This window comes from Sinocyclocheilus rhinocerous, unplaced genomic scaffold, assembly GCF_001515625.1.
Source record: "Sinocyclocheilus rhinocerous isolate Xijiao unplaced genomic scaffold, SAMN03320098_v1.1 scaffold968, whole genome shotgun sequence".
In the NCBI taxonomy this organism is placed as follows: Eukaryota; Metazoa; Chordata; class Actinopteri; order Cypriniformes; family Cyprinidae; genus Sinocyclocheilus; species Sinocyclocheilus rhinocerous.
The window spans coordinates 153,531-175,922 of NW_015662082.1; the positions used below are offsets into that span (position 1 = coordinate 153,531).

The following is a 22,392-nucleotide window of genomic DNA, read 5'->3' on the forward strand; positions in this document are numbered from 1 at the left end:
AAAAACATACTTACAGGCTGTGAGTCAGAGGCGCCAGACTGTTCTTGCAAAGTTGGAACTGCCCCACTTTATAGAACAGCCTTTGAGCACAGACCCATTGTAGGCTACTCTGCAGGTTCAGGAAACAGTCCTTTATAAAATGCGTCACACACTGCGGGCTTGAGTGAGCGGAGGCCGGCGGGTTAGAGTGAGGAACGGCCGGCGGACTTGAGAACGGCGGGCTTGCGGCAACCACATGTGACGACCCCGGGCTGGACTCCGCTTCGTCCACGGTGAAAGCCGATCCGGCGATCCACATCTCTTTGGATTTGAGACTTTAGTCTTTGCAACTTTACAGATCTTCTTTATGCACCAAGAGCTTGTAACACTCCAAAGAGAAAGGAAAAATTGAAATCGCATCATATGACCCTTTTAATTGTGAGTTCATGATACCTAATTTATCTAATGTTAAAGAAATGGCCATAGGCTATTGTCAGGTATTACCATACAGTAGTGCTGGGCAGTATGACCAAAAATTTATATTACGGTATTTTTCAAAATTATACCGGTTTCACGGTACATGACGGTATTTTTTTTTTCATGCATGACCGGGTGTTGACCCCTTTCAAACAGTGTCGCGTTCCGAACATTGTTAAAGCGACATACACCGGTATTAAAAATTCATATCATAACAAAAATAAACACCGGTATTCGGTATGAACCAGTATACCGCCCAGCACTACCATACAGTATATTCAATATACGAAAAAATATTTACTAAGAATAAATATATACTTTTCATGTGTTAGTTTAAAGCAATGCTCAAGTGCAACAGTAGAATTACACTAACCTGGCTGGCTTTTGCATTGACATCTCCTTTGCTGAACAGCTCTTCAACCACCCTCATGTCCTTCGGGGCCTCCACGGCAGCGAGCGCTGCTAACATGATGGGAGTATAGCCCGCCTTATTCTGCTGATTGACATTGCAGACATCTGTGATGAGACAGAGAGAACAAGGGAACCCTTGTAGTAAATGCATTTGGAAGGAGGCCGTCTGTTGTTTGAACTTAAGAGAGGGGACATGCAGGTTATTCAGACTGAGAGTCATGGGTTGTAGAAGAAGAGAAGGACCAAAGCAGGGATTCACTGACTTGCAATGGGGCAAAGATGGCTAGAGGGTCTGAGAATGGAAGCAGACAATTGAGACAATGGGGGCTGCACCAAAAGAGTCAGATAGTAGAGGAGCATAAAGGCATTGGGATAAAGGGCTTTTATTTTCTGGAGTCAAGGCACCTCATCATTGGTATTCACAGAGGTCTTTGGAGCTTTTTGGAGGAGGAATAGTGGGAAATAACATGATTCTGAATGTGGCTGGAGGATTAGCTATTAGCTTATATACACTGCCGTTCAAAAGTTTTGGGTCAATAAGATTCTTTTTTTAAATTTTTTTTTGAAAGAAGTCTCTTATGCTCACCAATGCTACATTTATTTGATCTAAAATTCAGTAAAACAGTAATACTGTGAAATATTACAGCAATTTATTCCTGTGATGCCAAAGCTGAATTTTCAGCAGCCATTACTCCAGTCTTCAGTGTCACATGATCCCTTGGAAATCATTTCTATATGCTGATTTGGTGCTCAAGAAACATTTCTAACTATTATCAATTTTGAAATTATTGTGGTTTCTGGGTGGTTGTTTACCGGCACAAATCAAAAGACCACCGGCAAGTCTTTCTGACTGTTTACACCTGGTGTTAACATTAGTCTCTGGTGATCCAATCGCAAATGGACAGCACTAACTACATGGCTAAATGGGCCCAAAGTGTTTTGAGATCTGATCACATCAGACAATGTGACTCTTTATTCATGCTTATGGGTCCCCAGCAAGATCAACATGCACCTTCACACTTGTCCATCACCACTGTGCTAAAAAGCTGGTTGTAAGTGGCTTTAAAAAATGTGAAAATGTTGAATGTGAGTCAAATACTTACCAGCATCCAGCAGCTTCTTCACAATGTGGAAGTTGGAATGGGATACACTGTAATGGAGGGCAGTGTTGCCGTTGCCATCGGCCATGTTTACGATGTGTTGCAGCAGGGCAGGGGAGATGCCTCTGAAAGCATTCAGGTAGTCCTCCACCATCTCCGCTACGGCCGTCTTCTGACTGGACACTCGGAACCACTCGTGCTGCACTGTGTTCACATATGACCTCTGGAATGACACAAAATGATAAATATGATCAAGATCAGTATTGTAGTAACAGTTCCTGCCTATAACATGGAAGGAACCTCAAAATCAAAGTAAAACCATAAAATTTGTAAACAGAATCAAAACAAAGAGAAACGTCGAGGATCTTGTTACATAATGATCCTAATTAGTCTAAATGATGTTCAATTATCAGACACAGCTTTTCTGAAATTCAGGACAAATGCAGCTTTGACTTAACCCAAGCCTTAACAGTAGCCCAGTTATCGCACAGCTGGGAGGGGGTCAGCAGAAATAAGTGTTGATCCAGCATTCTTTTACACCACGTTAACCACAAAGGAGCCAATATCCTTCCCGTTTCAGGTGCGGTGAAGCACAGCTAGAAGAAACATCTAAGGGCCTGATTTACTAACAGCTTACACCAGCGCAGATCATCTTTTGGCGTTGAAATAGCACTTTCAAGATTTACTGTCAGACACGCAGTGAAGAATTAGTGCTGAAATGGCTTGGACACAGTTATTTTTGTGCCTAACCTTATAGAATATGCATTTATAGGAGTTTCCCTTTCAGACGCAAAATTTATGGGAGGATTGTATTAAAATGAATCGCCCAACGCGATTTACTAACATTTGCACTCGTCAAATTACTGGTATTTGCGCCATTATTTAATGCTCCAAAAAGGCATATCTTAAAGCAGACACTAATTTGCCCTGCTCTTTGTAGATTGTGTTGGTCATTATGGAAATGATCTGGCTGTGTTCTTTCATTTGCGCATTGTCAGTAAATCACCCGCAGAAATGTCCACTCCCATTAGCGCTTTTTTGGAATTGCACTCTCAAGCTAATTTGCCCTGTTTAGTAAATATGGCCCTAAAACTCCAATTTGCTTTGAATCGCTTGTTTGTTTGGCAAGATTGCTTACTAAGAACCATCAAAAGTGTTTAGAAAAGAGAGGATTTCACCAAATAATTTTAATAATCTGGAAGCACAGATTTTTGTGTGTGTGTGGACTGAGGGATTAGACACAGCTAAAACTTACCAAATCTTTACTAGATAAAGCCTTGGGGTCGTTGAGGTGGGATTTCAGCATGTTGCATGCAGAGAGCATCTTCTCATTCAACTCGTACCTGGGAAGAACAAAAAAAAATTATTAAATGCATGACACTTCTGAGTACTAACCAGCATCGGACAAAGAACCCTGTGTAAAATTATAGAGTTTTTTTAATCACAAGTGGAAACAGGGATTCTGGACTCTGACCACATTTGACAAATATGTAAATGCTAATGTATTTTCATTATCTGCATCCAAGTAGGTAATCTTTAATATAGAGGTTGTGCTGAAAATATTTATTATCCACAACTCAAGGATTGAGTCAGTTTTCAGTCATGCTCTATTTTTACTCATTAGAAAAAAAATCTGCTTGGTATTTTTTTAAGAACATCTGTGGCTAGAGCTCTTTTTGTCTTAGACGTGTAGCTTCTTGGCTTTCACAATGTGAAAAAGACAACAGACACTGCGGCCTTGTGATCTGGTTATGCAATTTAATGAACAATATCCCATGAATTATTCTTCTGGACTACACTTGGTGTCTCTTATTTCTCTCCCCAAATCCTCACTCAGATCTCTCTCCTAGTTTATTTTGATTTGGTGCTTTAAACTATTATTTTTCCCCCTTCACTTCTAATTTCTCTTAGCATATTTTACTGTTGGAACACTTGGGAAACATAACAGACCAGATACATTCTTTTTTTTTTTTTTTTTTTTTAATGAATGAATACATTTAAAACTCTGTAATTGTTTGTTTGTTTTTTATTTGTAAATTGTTGTATGTAATGAATGGCATTTTCCATTTTGCGTGTCCCGTGTAATCGCTCTCTCATCGATTACACTGGACACGCATTGAAATGCAAAGTGTAGCTAAAGAAGCATTCTTTTAGTATTCCAGCTAAAGAATATCCAGATACTATCCAGATATGAAATAATATTAATTCCAGGTGGAAAGAGGACTTCTTTAAGATTATGAAGGGTAGTACTTTAGTACTCTTTCTCATAACTCATGTCAGGCTTGGTATGCAGGGTTCTTACCTGATATGATTATACAGATCTGAGGTTTCATTTGTGCCTCCAAACTGTCTACTTTCATCTTTTAAAAACTGCATAATTAACATCCAAAATACCTTACATTCTCTTTCTGATGCAAGAGACTCTTCAATTGGTCTACAGTCATAAATGGTGCAACACTGAACTATGAATCACTTGTTGCATCTGGATCTAAGAGTTACTGGCAATACTTGCCTCTGCCTTTTGTCTTGGCCTAAATCTTCAGTGTCTCTGTCTTCATCCACTGCTTCATTATTCCTGAATTCTTCTTTCCTCCTCTCTCTCACATTCACCATCTTGTCTTTGTCCTCCTCTTCATCCTCTGACCCAGAGGAGCTGCTCTCTTCTGAGCTGGAATCATCACTCGATGTCGTCTCATACCTAGACATGACAAGCACAGATTTGCACATAGTTGAATAATTGCATACTTACATGCACTCTGGAATACTTGATTCTGATTGTTCAACTGTGACAATGATTTTGTAAAATGACTGCTAAACTGTTTATTTCATAGCTCTTCATGGCAACATACCATTGCTACTTTCATGTGTCATATCACTTTGTGGTCTCTTGTTCCTCTCCAGCACAAGTTAGAATTGACAGCTAATTGTCAAAAAAAAATGTGTTTCAAAAAAGTAAGCTTGTGCCGTAAAAAAGAAAAAATAAATAGATATCTAAGTAGAAAAAAAAAAAACTGTAGCCATAGAAAAAAGTAAACCGTAAAAACAAAAAATGACCAGCTGGCTATAGCCCTTATGACCAACATCAGCTGAGAAAGAATTTTTAAGAAAACACTTCTTACATAATAAAGGTCTCTACTCCTCATACTGAGAGAGAGAACCTACCCTCCATTTACACCAACAAACTGCAAGTTCTTTTTTGTGCCATTAGGTCCCTGATGACCGTCTTTCTTCATGATGGACTTCAGGGCGCTCTGATTGCCTAATAGAAAAAAGAAATGCAGGCAATCAATTATTTTTTTATCATTAAAGTGGAGCCAAAATGTTAACATTTTAAATCAAATATTATTCCGGGTATAAATAGTGGTCACGTTTTGAAATATAGATCTACAAGTAATATTTTCTCTCCACCACAAATGTTGACAAAAATCTACACACCCTATCAAAATGGAAAGAAATGCATAAAGCTGACATCAAGATTAATTATGATATTCATTGTTATTGCTGTTATGGGAAATGAAAAAGCTATATCTACATTAGCCAGCAACAGCTAATCAAGACCATAAGCTGGAGCTGGCTACATTTCCAAATCTGACAGACATGTACAGTTTCCAACACTTGTTGTAATTTTCAACAGAAGAAAGAATAATCAAGTACTAATAGTCAAAAAAAACGTTGCATATCAAACATGAGTTTTGGGGGAAAAAAACCTATGTGAAGCAAAAGAAACACATCCCACAGCCTAAAGCTATGGCAAACATGTTAAGTACAGGCTTTGCTCTGCCAAATACCGAAGAGGATCGCCGCCCCTCTCCACAGAGACTGAAAAAAGAACAGTTCTGAGAGCTGCCAGAACATGCCCTACAGATGGACACACTCCCTCTAACTGTCTGTGTCTCTAACATTGTATGCGGTAAAGGTACTCATTATCCAAGTTTCCCTTATTTTGACAGGTGAGAGCAGTTGTATCCTGGGAACTATGCGTCTTGAATCTGTTACATGCTCTCCTGAGGCAGTCAACACAAGGGTTGTTTAATCAATAAAGCCATCCATCAAGGGGAGTTCAACATGAAGATGTGGCTTCTTTTATGATGGTTAATCACAGTCATACAGCACGTCAAATCAACACATGCATTTTCAAAAAAAACAAAAAACAAACTTTCAGCTGTATAAAAGCAAACAACTTAGAAATTGATTGTTTAACGCTAAAATAATGAAATATAAATATATACATTTAGACTTGTGTGATGCCACCGATAGAGGCCTTGCTAAGCCTTGTTAGGCCTTGTTTTTCTAGGTATGATACTGTACATAATTATTCACTCTCAAATTATACCTCCAAGACATTATAATATAGCTCTTGCCAAAACAAAGTTGCTTGAAAAAAGGACAATTTAAGATCATAGAATGGTGTGTTTTCTGATTCTCTCACAGTTTAAGATAATATGTGCAGAGATTTTGGTGTGAATCTGAATTCTAGTCTCTAGATATTCATCATATCAGATGGTCTTTCATTGCAATGAGCCAATGGTAGTTAATGTAATAAAAACATTTCTGCAGAAGAATGTCTGATATTGAGAATACCTCAACACATCTCCTGATTTATCTAGAGCTGAATCAGTTGACAGCACACATGGAAACACAGCAGGAACTTGGCAGCAAGAACTTCAAATCATCACAATGACTGTCAAACTACAACTGACTGTATCTGCAAAAATATATGTTCAATATAGATCTCTCTTGTTTAGTGACAGAAATGGACATACCATGCAATGCTGTGGACATTTGCTGGTCCATGCGGCTTTTCTGTGTTGCTGTACAATGTTCATGTGCATCGTCAATACACACATTTTCTATCGGTGCGACCTCTGCCCTCAAACTATTCGAGTGGGAACGAACCGCACTGACCATCTGTGTTTCTGGATAAATAGGATGAGAAGACAGAAAAAAGGCAGACATGAGGTACAATAATTCATTTCTTTAAAACAGCATACATTTGTTCATACCTCAGGACAATCAAATCTTAAAATGAAAGTAAAATGATTATTTTTTTTATGTTATTTTGCTGATCCATGTGATAAGGAACAAAAATATCAGGAATTTTTTGTTGTTGTTTGTATCTTGAATATCTGAAATTCATCCTTGCAGAGCTTAAAATAACTCATTTTTAACATGAATGTACAAAAAAACTAAAAGAAAAAAAAAACTTTCAGCTGTATAAAAGCAAACAACTTTGCAACTGATAAAGCTAAATCCTACAAAATTACACAGCAACAGACAAAAATGACACTAAATTTTGGTATAGATATGTTAGTAGCTGCTTATATTTAGACTTGTGGGATGCCACCGACAGTGGCCTTGCAAATCAACCAATCAGCTATGGTTTTTCTAGGAGCAGCTGCAAATAAGGTACGATACTGTTCATAATTATTCACTCTCAAATTATACCTCCAAGACATTATAATATAGCTCCTGCCAAAAAACTTTGGACAACACACAATCAGAATAGTGTGCTTAAGGATTCTCTCACAGTTTAAGATAATATGTGCAATGATTATGGTATGAATCTGATTTCTAGTCTCTAGATATTCTTCATGTCAGATGGTCTTTCATTGCCATGAACCAAAAGTAGTAATGTAATAAAACTATTTCTGCAAAAGAACGTCTGATATGGTGAATACCTGAGCACATCTCCTGCTTTATCTACTGTAGAATCAAATCAGTCCACAGCAGACCTGGAAACACTAAAATCTTGGCAGCACTTTAGACTGACCATTGGCCATAATCCTCTGATGTGCATGTTAAAAAAATTCTATCTCTCGAGTCCCTGCAGAGTGGAAGCAACTGTTATTTATAACTTCAGAGCATTCCATAAAAACTCATGCTAAAAGCCTGGCATTTCTAAAGAAAAGAGAACTTTTAGATTCTTGTGATTTTTTTAAGCCTTTCTTGGAAAAAAAACATGAAGTACTTGTGCACATACTTAATGATACTTTTGATGCTCCCCGAGTCTGGTCCTATAGAGAGAAAGTCTTTACACAAAGCTTCTTTCCCATTACATAACACTGAGGACCTATGAATCAGCATCAGCAAAGACAACAACTAGCCATTTAGCACAAGCTGCTGCCTTCCAAAAGAGATGAGATCATTGTTGGATTATATCCAAAGCTCCCATGTATTTTTCAGGGTCAGAGAAAACTTTGCCCTGTCAAATCGTGTCAGGGATCATTAGAGACGCAAATGCACCGTGTACCCTTTTGTCTCATCCCTATTCCTCACCATACTCAGCAGGAAAGTGGGGCCTGAGTTTAAACAGCAACTTGGAGCACAGCAGTGCTTTATACTAAACATATTTCAGTGATACTTTTCTTGTTCTGCATGTATGTTCTTTGGTTCAAGTTTTGGTTCATGTGAAATATTGCACATATGATAATTAAAACAAATATTTAACAACAATTAATTTATACTGACTAGAACTAGACCAGATGAATGAGGTCCTTGTAACAAGACCTGTTTAAAAATCAGCAGTGGTCCTAAAAAACATTGAGCATGTAGGATCAATCAAACTGAAACTAACCTTTCACGGTGTGGTCTGAGTTCTCCTTCTGCCTCAGAAGATCCACATTGGAGAGTTCCTCAATACTTCCATACTTCATAACTGAATTGATGGATGATAGAGTTGTAACCAGCTCACAGTTGATGGAACTAAACTGGGATTGTTGAGGTGGGTCAAATGCATCTGCCAGCTCACTGTAGTTCTGAGCAAGCAACATCTGCTGTTCCTGCAAGAGCTTCTGCACTCTCTCTATGTAGTGATCAAGTCCCACACCTGCCCCAGCCTGTGAGTGAATGGGTCCTGCTGATGACATTGATTCCACAGGAACACTCTCAACTTGGATCGGGGTAGGAGACTGAGAAGGGCCACATGCAATGTTCCTTGTCTTCTGACCAACTAAAAAGTTTTCATATATGTCTGTGAGGCCAACCCCAGTCTCTTTGGTTTTGCAAGATGGCGACTTGTCATGCATACCTTCTTCCGATGCTGTAGTACCTACTGAAACTGAGCGAGTTTTTAATGTGGCCGGCACATCTTTTACAAGACCATCGCCAATGGCAATTGTACGAGTCTCCACTGGTATAGTGCTAACTTGTTTGTCTTTTGAGTATGGCTGTGTACTGGTGCAGGAATCAGTAAGAACTACCTTGTCTGTATTGGTTAACTTGCCTATTGTCTCAATTTCTGTGTTTGTGTACTGTGAGGCACACATGGGTAAGACCATGACTCCAAAGTCAGTTCTGTGAACTTCATCTGTTGCTGTGCTCTGGGTTGCCATCTCCTTGATGGGTCTGACCATTACATCCACTGAACAATCTCCACATCCAATAGACCTGAACTCCTTAGCTTGTTCAGCCTTGGGTTTGCAAAGTCCTAAACCTTCGGCTGTTAATTCAGTGTTGATCCCCATTTCACATACACTTAATTCCATTCCCACACTCTGGTTGCACATCATGACCTGCCTGCCAACACATTGATCCTTAACCTCAGCACGTTCTTGTACAACCCACTGCTCCATTGGCAACTCCGGACCCACCGAAACATGCCTTGTCTCTGGTCTGCAAATAATGCCTACTGAATTCATTTGTTGGACATGATTTGTGCTTGCATTGCTAAATTCAACATGGTTGCCCACACCTTGGCTCTGTGTGGACACTCTGGCCTCCACTGAAGTGCTGTACATCTCTGGCCTTGCCATCATACCCTTGTCGGCCTTTTTTCTCGATCCAGCCACTTGAAGCTGAAGCTTTAGCTTTCCCATTTCCATTTGGTGGGTGGTCTCCTTAAGTTGAACCTCCAGTCTGTAGATCTTTTCTTTCAGGGCTTCGATAGTCTGGTGCTGCATCTCCATTTCAGCTTCTACTTCACTACTCATACCTAGCATGGCTTCAGTCACACCAACTCCTGTGCTCCTCAACTCCTGCTCTGTTCCCACAGCCACATCTCTGTTTTGCCCAGGTGACCTCCGATATACAACCACATTGTTCATGTTCTCATCAGCTCCGACACCAATGGACTTGCTCTCACGCCTCCACCGCTGGACGTTTTGGTTTGTTTTTTCCTCTGTTTGGTGTAAGCTGTGCTTCCTTTTCTCACCATTATCCTGCAGGTTCCTCTCCAAAGCCTCCACTTCAGTCGTCAGTTGCCTGAACTCTTGTAGCCTTTGAGTGCTCTGCTCAGTATTCTCCATCTCCTCAATGTGAAGTTCAGAGCCTGTCCTGAGCTGGGTCAGTGGCTCATACTGATCAGCACTGCCAACACTATAGGCGCGCTTCCTGAAGCCTCCACCTGGACTTTGCCCCGCTACCTTGGAGTTCTTCATCTGAGACACTAGTTGCCTTTTTTCTTCTTGCAAGACTGAGATCTTGACTTGAAGGATTGGGATGGTCTTTACTTGCTCCTCCAGTTCTTTTAGTCTCTTTAGAGCCACTACCATCTGTTCTCGAATGTGCTGGAGGTGCAGGGGGCTAACATTGGTCACTGGTGTGGTCATGCCTGAGCTGAAGGGACTGTGGCGGATCGAACTGCCCATAGAGGATGTGAAGTAGAGGTTGTACTCGCCATTGCCTAGATGTCCATTATGCTGAAAAGAATGTGAGTTGGGTGAAACCTGGCTTGGCCCATAGGAGCCACTGTAAGAGGACAGGGAACTGGAAGAGCCCATTCCTCCAAAACTGGCTAGTCGCCGACGAGGCGGCTCATTGACTTGTGGCTGTATCAGGAGCCGCTCCTGTTCCAGTCGCCTTCGGGTCTCCATCAGTGTTTTCTCCACCTGGGGATTATGGCGAAGAAGGCGGGGAGAAGGTGGAGGCAGCAGCTGCTTGGTCTCAGGGACGTTCACAAAGGCTTGGGGAGCTTCATGGACGTGGGCAGTATGGCCAGGGGGGGCTACCTGGTTCTGAGGCATAAAGTAGACGGGCAACTGTTTGCTCTCATCGCTGTTAGAAGAGGACAAGGAGTCTGTTGAAGTCCACTCAGTCTGGCCACTGCAACTGCTCTGAGGCGGCGGCACAGACCTGGACACTTTTGGCTTCCTTTGGATGTTTAGCTTCTTGATGGTGTTGCCCCTCTCGATGTCATCCACATACTTAAGGAAGTCCAGGTCTAGCTGATAACCATATGGGGTTTCCAAACAGTAAGGGTCCTTCTCATCATGATCTTTTTCTGAAAAAAAAAAAAAAGTTAAATTAGTTGAATATGTTATCTAATCACTCTACAATTTATTCAATTATTTTTTTTAAATATCCAAAATGTCAGAGAAGAAAATGTATAATCGGTCCTTAAAATTGGTTAAATTTTTTAAAGCTCTGTAACACCATATAACTTTGTGAATGCAAATATCCCCAAATATGATAATTTCCTTTATGCAATATTACACAAATATTATACACCAATATGTGGTATTGAAGCCAAAGCAATACAATAACAACAAAAAATGTATTGATTAAAACAGCCAGCTAGTCTAAAAAGTTGATTACTACATAGAAAGAGTACAGAGTCTAAAAAATAAATTATCTTTTTGACAGAATGGTTCGCCATTCCCTGTTACATTAAGACATATACAGTATGTAAGTCTCTTACCAAAAGGTGTCACTCCTGTGGTTGTAAGCCCAAAGGTGTGATAATGGTGTGATCACAACTGTCATACCCAGTAATCATAACAGTGTGAGTCAGTCATTACAACACCCCTTTACACTTACACAATACATTAAGATTTTTCCAAGAAGAGTCAAACCATTAACTAACAGAAACTGAAATTTCCATCTATCGATTTCCAACACCAGATTGTAAAGATGTATTCTGCACAACTTCATGGCAAAACAAACTCCATATGTTTGCTGAGCATTTGCAAGGGGAGGGTAACTGGGGGTGGGGTTAAGGGAAAACAAGGAGAGCAAATATTTCTTTCTACCCAAAGATGTATTTGGTTCAATGCAACTGGCAATACCTTAAACATTTCACTCACTCACTACCTAGCAGACAAGAAATGGCTTCACAGAGAGGCAAAAACTTTAATGGTTTCTTTTTAGCTAGAAGCCAAGGAATATCCATCAACAGAGCTTATATCACAGTCCAAATTCCTCACCAGACAGAGAATTCCTCCCATCAGTTCGACAGATTAACTCTCTGGAAGCCAACACACTTTTTGATGATTTAGAGAGCAGACACAGTGCATTAAGAACAATCAACAAACCATTAAATACATTTTCTTTGTACCTTTTAAGGAAATATGTAAAAAGCTAGAAAGTTTACTTGACCATGTAACACTGCCTTCCGTGTCCCTTATGTAAACTTAATTGAAAGGGGTTTTGAGAAGGTTAAGGCAACCTAATCCCTCATTGTTCAAGCGTCACTTACCCCAAGTCAAACAGCAGTCCTCATGAAGCGGCGCCTGTTCCCTTACAAGCCGTAATAGAGTTTTATAACTAGAACAAGCTGCAGGCTGCCTCCCCTCACTCACTGAGCACTTTCTCAACCTTCACTCCATAAGGGGAAAAAAATTCCACTATTGGTGTAAACTTAGCCTAGCTCAGCGCAGCCTGTGATAGGCTAAATGCCTCCACCAATCATGCAGCACTTACACTGTTTCTTCTGTCTTGCCTCTCTCAAAGTGTTCTTTAAACACTTCGTAACCCCTTCAAACAGTGGTCCTTTTTTAAGCACTCTTTCTAGGCATGTCTTTGTCATATTAAGGAGCCTAAACTCAGCAGACACATAATACAAGCTTCATTTAAGCTTTTGCTGCTCCTTAATGTGAACTATGTTCAAAACACCAATATATGGTTACATAAATATTCTTTATTTAACCGCGCAACAATTCAACCTCACTGACCAAACCTCTTTTACTGTATTTGCACTGTAACAAATGCTAGCTTGTTCAACACACCAGCTAGCTTTGCTGACTATAGCAAGAGCACAACAGTAATGTCATGGAGAGCGAGACAGGCTTGTCTGGTACGAGGAACAGACACTTGGGCAGCTGAGTGCTGACCTCACTGGTGAGGGGGGGTGGGGTGTAAACCTGCAACACTAAAGGGGCAAGCGAGAAACGAGGGAAACAAATGAAAGCAGTGTGACAAGCAGCTCCAAGAATAATCCACCCACACTCTCTTTTAGCAGTCTAGAATTACACTACCCACCATTAGATACAAAAACAGCCTTGAGGATGTTCAGATCAAAATAGTTTATGTTACGGGCAACGTACTGACGCAAACTTACTCTATGATGGAAAGCACTTTGAATGGTGTGAACTAGGCTGGTCTAAAGTTCAGCAACCACCTGGCAGCAAGTAAAAGATTAAAAAATGACCAAACTGAGACAGAAAATATCATAAAGACAAATATTCGCACTCCACCTGTGTAAATTTAAAATGGATGGTAGTCCGCTCCTGTATTGGGTGTAGGCTAAGGTTTCCTACTCCTAGGTTGCTTTAGACTGCAAGTTATAGTCCTTGACACAAGGGGGAAAAAAATGAACATTGCCGGGTGACGCAACCTTTTTTTAAGAAAAAATGTGATTGGCTAAAACAAAAGTAAGGATATGGCAGCAACCAGTAAGAGAGCAGAAAAAGGAAGAGATCTGGTAGGTGGAAAAAACAAACATGACACATGAGCATTTGGCATGTCTGTTGTCAAAGTTATTTGTGGACAAAAGGAGCCATTTACCATGTAAATGGTGTTTATAAGTGGTATGGAATACTGTGAAATCTACAGGAAGCTTTATTGTTCAAACAATGACAAATGATTATGTCAATATGAAGAAAAAAATATTAAGTACATTCAGTCTACATTAGGAGTGATTTAATGACTGTCCAATCTGTCTAGACCATTTAAAAAGGTCAAAATTTGTATCTGATTTGGAAGAGGGGAAATGGTTTGAACATGGAAATATTTCTAAAATATGAAACAAGGGGTGTTTCTTCCTTTTTTTTTTTTAAATATGTTTTCACTTGCATTTGCCAACAGACAGGATGGTGTGAATTATCTCAGCTAAAATCTCACAAGACAATGTTTGACCAAATGTAACATTAGTGTCATGTAAACAGCTGAAAAAAGATGTCCACAGACAGCTGTGCTCTTTTTCCTGCTTGATCTGTGCACTACTAATTCTAAAAGAGGTGGACAGAAAGGTACATTAGTACAAGTGTGCCTCGCAATCTTTGAGTTTAAAAGGTCATGGCTTATCTATGGTGTCTAACAAAAACTGTCTGACTAAATGTCTGAAAGCATGTCAACAAGTAGCTGCTAAATATTTGAGCGATCAGCATTACATTGTCACCAGACAACATGCTGCCTTGCAAACGTTGGTCACACTTTATGTTAAGGTCCAGTTCTCGGTATTAACTATCTATTAACTATGACCTTTGCCTCAATAAACTCCTAATTACTGCTTATTAATAGTTAGTAAGGTAGTTGTTAAGTTTAGGTATTGGGTAAGAATGTAGAATATGGTCATGCCGAAAATATGCTTTATAAGTACTAATAAACAGCCAATATGCTAGTAATATGCATGCTAATAAGCAACTAGTTAATAGTGAGAATTGGTCAGTATACTAAAGTGTTACCCAAAAGTTTAACAAAACTGTTATCTAAAATCTGTAGTTCGAATTTGTTTTTGGCCTCTTTTAGGTTCTGCCTATTACACTGGCGCTCTATTCCAATACAACACTCATGAGAGTATTCATTACCAATTACAAACCTCTGAGGACAATGTTTATAGTTCTCATGTCACACAATGAAATCTCAGTGGATCTCTCACAGGGTTCAGGATCACCTTGGGCACGGATCTGCTGAATGTTAGCAATGAAAATAAACGTCTATTTGAATGTCAAGCCTTTGATGCCCAAATCCATGATGTGGGAAGAAAAACAAACTTCATAAAGCTTGTTTTGCTAACCACAAAACCTATATGGAAATTTGAGAGATCAGCATGTCAGGAATGACCTTCACCCAAGTTATCTTTCAAAGCAGGAAAACGTGAACATGTGCATTTATTTTTACCTAAACAAAAGAAAACATGTAGGAAATTGTTACCTAAAAAGTAATTAAGTAAATAAAGACCATATAAAGATCATTATGAACTTTATGGCTGCATACAAGAATCAACAGTCACTGAAGCTATAAATAGTTGAATATATACAAGGAAAACATGACCAATTACAGTTCAATATGCAAATGTTATGACAAAAGAAGCCTGTAAGCCCCAGCTGGAACTTGTGAACATGGATATAAAATATCTTTGAAACATGCACCTGGAACATGTCGATGTCTTTCAGAAGGCATTTCAGGCATGCGCACTGCAAAAACTAAAACCCACATCAGTGGCCTCCAGATCTTTACAATGCCAGTTTGTTTAAAACAGTCCAGTACATTAACAATGCAAGTTACAACATTACCTACTGCACTGATGCTATAGAATAGGACAGGGGGTGTAATATTTCCTGGTGGATACAAAAAAAAAAAAAAACATGTTGTACAAGACCCTCAAATTGTTGATAATATGGGTTTCGGAGAACCGGAGGAAATATTTCAATCAATCGCTCAGGCATGGCACCGAAATGAGGCACCAAAATCTGCGTTCTGATTCGGTTCTAGTACATACCGGTTACATAGTTACCGGTGCCATATTGGTACTGGGTTTCGGTACCCAACCCTACTACTAACACAATAGCTTGAAACCTGAAAACAAAAATACAAAACAGCAAAAGACAGTTGACATGCACTTAAGTGATTCAGTATCTACAACAATGAATTTGTTTTACTTAATGGCCATTCCTTCAGTCCACCTTTAAATGCCTAGAGCACTGAATATAATACGGTTTTGTGACTTACTGGGACAGAAGTTTGACAAGTAGTACTGTAGCAGGCTAGCACTACTGGTCTGAGCATATCAGAGTCTTCTCTCAAACACACACACACAGAAGAGAAAACAGAGGCCCTTTTTCTCACTCCGGCCTGGTATTTCCTGACCCGGCCCATGGAAACCACGTCAGCCTCCCAGTTTAATTATCCCAGAAATCCACGTCATTTTCAAGACCACACTAACAAACACACACAGAGCCATTAAGCAAGCACAACAACAATGCTGGAACAGATAGAGAAGCTTCTCTAAGAATAGTCCTGCCATGAAATAACAGAGCGAAACCCAGAGAAACAGTGAACCGATTCAGTATTAAGCACTCATATTAACTAAACCTGGGATACATCCCAGACTAAAGCGAATTCAGCCAATATTAATAGTAACTTACTGAACCAAGAATATCAGAAGGAATGGCAGTAAATTACATGCAGGGTACATGTAGGGTACTTCTATTTTTTTATACAGCAATTTGCTTTGAAGCTTTGTACACTCTAGATCAGAATAAAAGCTTGACTTTACCGATAATCACTACACAAAGAAACTATAAAGATGTTTAAATGTTAATTAGGTACCAGATCACTTGTATAGCAACGAACATTGTAACGCAACAGTAATCAAGTGGCCGTAATACTAGTGTCCAACAATTTAGCACGTCCATTAGCCCTTCAATGTTGACATGCTAATCAGCTAGAACTCTAGACCTCATAATGGCACAGCTTGGCAGCCTTGTTCAAGACCAAGTGCTCTGGTCTTAGTTTGCTGTGGAGCCGCCATATGGAAAGGGTCCAAGACAACACAAAATCTGCTTTAGGCTGTTGCTGACCTGAATTTCATTGTGCAAACATCAAAGGTAACAACCACAGACAACCAAAACGCCCAAAGAAGATAAAGAAAGAAGCTATCTATTGACTGTGTTAGTTTCATTAAGATGATTCTAATCTACAACAAAAACATGCCTGCTTGACATTTAAAGTATCATCAACATGACCTTTTGTCAATAAGCTGGATACATGGCCAAAATGGAGCAAAACCCATTAAATCAATTAATTTCTACTGAATCACACAATATAAAGTGATTGACATAACAGTTCTTCTTATTATGTTGTTGCTCTTTCACTTTATTTTCAGGAAGAATGCACAGTGGAATGTGTTGACGTTGTGGTTGTGTGTTCAGAGCACGGCAAGGCTGACAAGCAATATTTCACTGCATGCTGCGAAAGTCACACTTCTATACGGTGTTAGACCTGCAGGACTGTGCAGGTCTTAAACAGAATTGTAGACTTGTATCCTAAAACACTGCCCAATAATCGGAAAAGTCTTTAAACATACAGTACATTTTAAATATGAAATGAATGTGAAAACAGAATACATAGACAGAAACCATGACAGAAAACATAACATACTACATATTTAGCATCTCAAAACACACAAGCATCTGTAGTTCATATATCCATATGTTTATACATATATTCATGTTCATATATCTGTTCATATGCTCACCTGGGTCTTCACTTGGTTAAAGCTGAAGTGTGTACATTTGCACACTTTTTATGTTAAAAAAAACTTTCTCTATTTCCATCTTAGTTTTTTTTTGAGCATCGCAACCAGTCCAACAAACAACAAAGAACAATTGGCTCAACCAATGGTGTGAGTTTGGGGTGGGACTGTTTAGAAAACGGGGAGGAGTGTTTAGGAAACCTGTTTGACAGCAATTATTTTTGCAATTCCATTTGGTGACTTTAGTGGTGCCAAAATTACACACTTCAGTTTTAACTGAGAATAATCATAGGCATAAACACTGATGATTCATTAGCGAACAGATCATTAGACAATCAGACTAATTAAAAGGGAGGGGTATTACCTGAGGCATTGCCGTTAACGTGCATGGTTTGGGACATTGCCGCAGACACTTCGCTTGAAATCCAACAGAGAGCCTGAATGCACTCATGCAAATGTCATGCATCAAATCAGCTTGCCATGCAACCTGCAAACTGGACAAAACACAAAGCACAAAATGTCAGACACAATGGCACATGCATGATTCACAAAAACAAATACACAAACACACACTATGAAAAATTAAAAAATAGTTGAAGTTCGTGAAACAAATCATGGGCTCGGATTTGATATAGGTGAGGCCTAAGCTTAGTCATGCACCTTAGTGCTGCAATTTTGTACTTGTGTGCATGACCTTACGGGTAGTTCAACCAAAACATGAGATTCATTTAGGTCATTTAATATTTAACAACAAACAGAACCTTAACCTTCAAATGGTGGGCATATAGAAATAACCTTGTGACAAATCCTAGTTGAAATGTTAGTTAACTCAAAAAGCAGAATTTTGTCATCATTTACTCATTAAATTTCAGGCTGTTTCTCACACAAAGCTATTGTATAGTTTCAAAATACTTGGTACATGAGCACTGGCATCTTCTATGATGCTTCTGATGATGTTTTTTTGTCATTTTGAGCTTGACAACACAAGTCCTCATTCACTTTCATTAATTTGTAAAAGAGTGGACAGGATGTTCTTGAAAAATACACCTTTTGCATTCCACGTAAGAAAGTCAGTCAGTCATACAGGTTTGGAACAACATGAGGGTAAGTAAATGATGACAGAATTTTATAACTTTTGGGTGAACTATTAATTTTATTACTTTTTTCCATTTGACTTGCCATGTATTGAAAAGCCCAGACAAAGCTAGCCTTATAGCCAAACAAGGTCGGGTACTCAATCACCTTATAAGAGCTTCAAAATGAAACTGTACTCAATCTAAATTAGCACTGAGACTGGGAGATGGGCCAACTTCAAAAGCAATAAGCCCAAATAAAGATCAGAAATGAGTGGCATACAATCTGCATCCATCTCAAACAAAATGATTCAAATTAATATTGATTCATATTGATTCTGATGCCAAACTTTATTTTGTGTGAAGGAGAAGCTGTTTGAGCATCAGTAATATCAAAAACTAAGTATATAACTCAGTATTGCTAAATTCAGCATTCAGTATGAGCCTAAAAAAAACATTTAGATACTAAAGACAGCAGAGCGCTGACGGAGCAGCAGACATGCATGTGTGCAGCAGATAGAGTGGTGGGTCTCATAAACCCCTAGTGGAAGAACGGCAGGAAGAAGGACCAGTGGGAGGTCTGCAATGTTCTCTGAAGAACACAGACTTGGGAAGCTAGTAAAAACAATGATTGGACCAGTCTGAGTATTGTGAAATACAGGACATGTTATGGAATTTCCTCCATCTCACACAAAAAAACACAAACTCACATATTACAACTACAATTAAAACAACATGTCATTTTTTTTTTTTTGGCAGACACATGCAGCATGGCCAAAGTTCACATCCAAACTGAGGTTACCACTTAGAAGTGTTGTGCAATGTCTTATTCAACAGACACCAAAGCAAAATGTAGCTGATGTTTGTGAAGTTTTGAAATTTGTATGAATAGAAGACAGAGGACAAACCTAATATATATACATACATATACATACTGTATATACATATACATATATATACATATATATATATATATAAACGCACGTCCATTAGACATTTTCTTGGTCATGCTGCAAAGGTGCATGCATACAGATGTGACATTAGACTAAAAAGTGCACCTACCTTGCTCAGTCATTCTTAAACTTCTTCAACATATAGTCACAGGGAATGGTGTTACTACAACCTTGCAGGAAACTATAAGCCAAAACGTCTATGCAAGGTGGAGGGTGTATTACAGCTAAGATTAGCTAACTTGCTCAGATGTCAGAGGTCCTATAAGAGGAAAGGATGTATCCGTCCGTGTTGAACAGATCAGTGACCAGACTTTAACAAGAGACCCTCTGTGTAAAAATAGAAGATGTCCAATCAAACACCCTTTCAATGTTAAGTCCTCTGTTGGCACAATGGCATCAACAAGGTTGCTTGTTAATAGCAAACAGGGTCAGCCCAGCACAGATTGACGTGTAACTGCAGGTGGATCATTCTGATAGCATGAAGAAACAGAAAGGCGTGTTTTATAATTTTTATTCACTGTCACTCCCTATTCTCAACATCCTGTTGGCAAAGTCTGTACTTGAATTTTACAATATGAGGGAATCTCTTTGAAAAGAAAAATGAAAGAAGAGATACAACACAGTCAAACACCACTAAACTTATAACAGTCTACTGCTTACAGCAAGGACAGATGTTCTCATACTTGTTTCAGGTACGTCAGTGGGATCTAGCCATTAACTAGTTGAACGATAAAGAAAACACTGACTCTGAAAAGACTGACAGCTACTGAAAAACATATCATTGATAAATTAAGACATCTGTAATCAAAGAGGGCACATAATGCCTTGCTATATATGGGGCAAGAAAATGAATGCCAATGAGAAAAGAAGAGAGTTTAAATAAATTGGAAACCTTTTATAAATCGGTACTGCTACACTATTAAAATATTCAGTTCTGGCAACTAGGAAAGAGTATACAAAGACTTGTTGCTATCTATATTTTATGTTAAGACAGTTTCATAAATAGCGACAAGAGGGAAAGTGACAGAAAATTTCTTACACAAGAAACGTGGCATGCTAGTGGGAGGTATTGCACACCTCCAGAGGTGAGGGCAGGGTAGCATGACGAGGCAGTCATCTGACACAACACTATAGCTAGAGGCAGCATTTAAACATGGAGTGCAGGTCCATACAAAGCTCTGCATTCAAACACACACACACACACACACACACATATTCTACTGTTGAAGATAGATCTAAAATGGGAGTGGAAAGGTGTATTGCTTTAGAAAAATGCACCAACACACCTAGTTCCCCTCTAACTTGTCATTATATCACACCTTCCACAGAATTCATTTTAAATGGTTAATTTACAGAAAAATGTAAAAAATAATTACTTAATCGTGTTGTTTCTGTACATGTATGATTTACTTCTTTGGAACACATAAGGAGAAATTTAGAGGAATGCAGAGGATTCTTGTGCTATATTTCAAGTGTAGTGAAAGCATACATTAGTTCAGTGGTTTTCAAACCTCTCCACGAAGTACCCCCAGCACTGCACATTTTGTATGTCTCCCCATCTGACACACCCACTTCAGGTCTTGCAGTCTCCACTAATGAGCTGATGAGTTGAATCAGGTGTGATAGATGAGGGAGACATACAAAATGTGCAGGGCTGGGGGTACTCCGGGACAGGTTTGAGAACCACTGCATTAGTTCATACATTAGTGAAGGCATACAGAAAAAACATATCAAGTTTACATATTTCCCTCTGCCAGAGCTCTAAAATCTTGTTTAAAAATGGAATGTGAAGAGTCATGCCAAGTTTATGTAAATGGGGAACTCTGAGATACACGTCCATTCAAAAGTCTGGGGTTAGTAAAAAAAAATTTTTTTTCAAACTTTTATTATAAAATATAATAAAATAAGTATAAAATTGATCAAAAGTCACAGTAAAGACATATTACAAAATATTTATATTTTCTACAAAATTCTATTAAGCAGCACAACCGTTTTCAATATTTATAATAAGAAGAAATGTTTCTTGAGCACCAAATTAACATAATAGAACGATTTCTGAAGGATCTGAGTAGACTTGAGTAATGGCTGCTGAAATTTAGGGCTGAACGATTTTGGAAAATAATGTAATTGCGATTTTTTTTACCAATATTGCGATTGCGACTTAATATGCAATTATTTTTTAAAGCTCTTTATGTTCTGTATTATTCAACAAAGACAAGCTATAGAACCAAACCAGTGCAGAAATGTTCTTTGGACTGTAAATATCAAAAATTATCAAAAAAAAGTTGAAATTTCAACTCACCGTCGCTTAGGGACGCAAAAAAGTCTGTTAGGGACGAGAACATTTTTACTAAAATGGCTATAACTCCTGAACGGACTGAGATATCTTCACCAAACTTGGTACACGTGTGCAAGCTCAATCTTTGGTCAAATAAAAAAAAAATCGCAGTTCTGCCACTTGGTGGCGCTATAAGACAAAAAAAAACTAAAAATGACTATAACTATGCAACAGTTGGTCCGATCGACTTGAAAATTGGTATGCAGTGTCTTCATCCAAAGGGGCACAAGTGTCTATGAGGACATTCGCGTATCTAAAAAAACATGGCCGCCATTGGCCAAAGAAGTTTAGGCACCTATTGGACAAGGTTAACGGAGGTCGATCAGAACAAAACTTGGTGGACATGTTCGACTCAAAGCCTTAAGGGGCTGTAAGAATTTTGAAAGAAAACGGCCACTAGTTGGCGCTAACGAGCTTTTTTGGCTCAGTAATCATGTGGTGTTTCACAAATCCACACAATATGCATATCATTCGATAGACCTCCTCATAATGCACAACTTTGCCTCAAGAACCATTGCTGTCAGTCAAATCGTTCATTAATTATTCACAAATATGTTCAAAACCTACTTTTGCGAACTAGTCTTAGGTTTTTCTCCTGATCAGAACCAAACCACTGCAGAAATATTCTCTGGACACTGAATATCAATAATTA

General features: G+C 38.9%; 1 protein-coding gene and 1 long non-coding RNA gene across 5 annotated transcripts in view; one reads left to right on the forward strand and one right to left on the reverse strand.

Annotated features, from left to right (window-relative positions):
- Positions 1–22,392, reverse strand: part of LOC107727443 (KN motif and ankyrin repeat domain-containing protein 1-like) — a 60,557-nt gene that overhangs the window by 4,760 nt on the left and 33,405 nt on the right. For 2 of the 4 annotated variants that reach the window (XM_016537313.1, XM_016537312.1), the window contains exons 3-10: positions 17,741–17,870; positions 8,542–11,184; positions 6,731–6,883; positions 5,130–5,226; positions 4,480–4,665; positions 3,223–3,310; positions 1,971–2,190; positions 830–972 (exon numbers count right to left, since the gene is read on the reverse strand). In XM_016537313.1, the coding sequence (XP_016392799.1) occupies positions 830–972; positions 1,971–2,190; positions 3,223–3,310; positions 4,480–4,665; positions 5,130–5,226; positions 6,731–6,883; positions 8,542–11,184; positions 17,741–17,777 (3,567 nt within the window). In that variant the 5' untranslated portion in view covers positions 17,778–17,870. Of the gene's footprint in view, positions 1–829; positions 973–1,970; positions 2,191–3,222; positions 3,311–4,479; positions 4,666–5,129; positions 5,227–6,730; positions 6,884–8,541; positions 11,185–17,740; positions 17,871–18,936; positions 19,136–19,511; positions 20,086–22,392 lie in introns of those variants that run through there. The other 2 variants (XM_016537314.1, XM_016537315.1) reach the window with 2 other exon arrangements.
- The window catches only part of LOC107727445 (uncharacterized), a 16,320-nt gene continuing 7,772 nt past the window's right edge, over positions 13,845–22,392 (forward strand). Inside the window, exons 1-2 of the long non-coding RNA XR_001638356.1 lie at positions 13,845–14,137; positions 20,197–20,202. This is a non-coding gene — a long non-coding RNA (uncharacterized LOC107727445). The remainder of the gene's footprint in view (positions 14,138–20,196; positions 20,203–22,392) is intronic.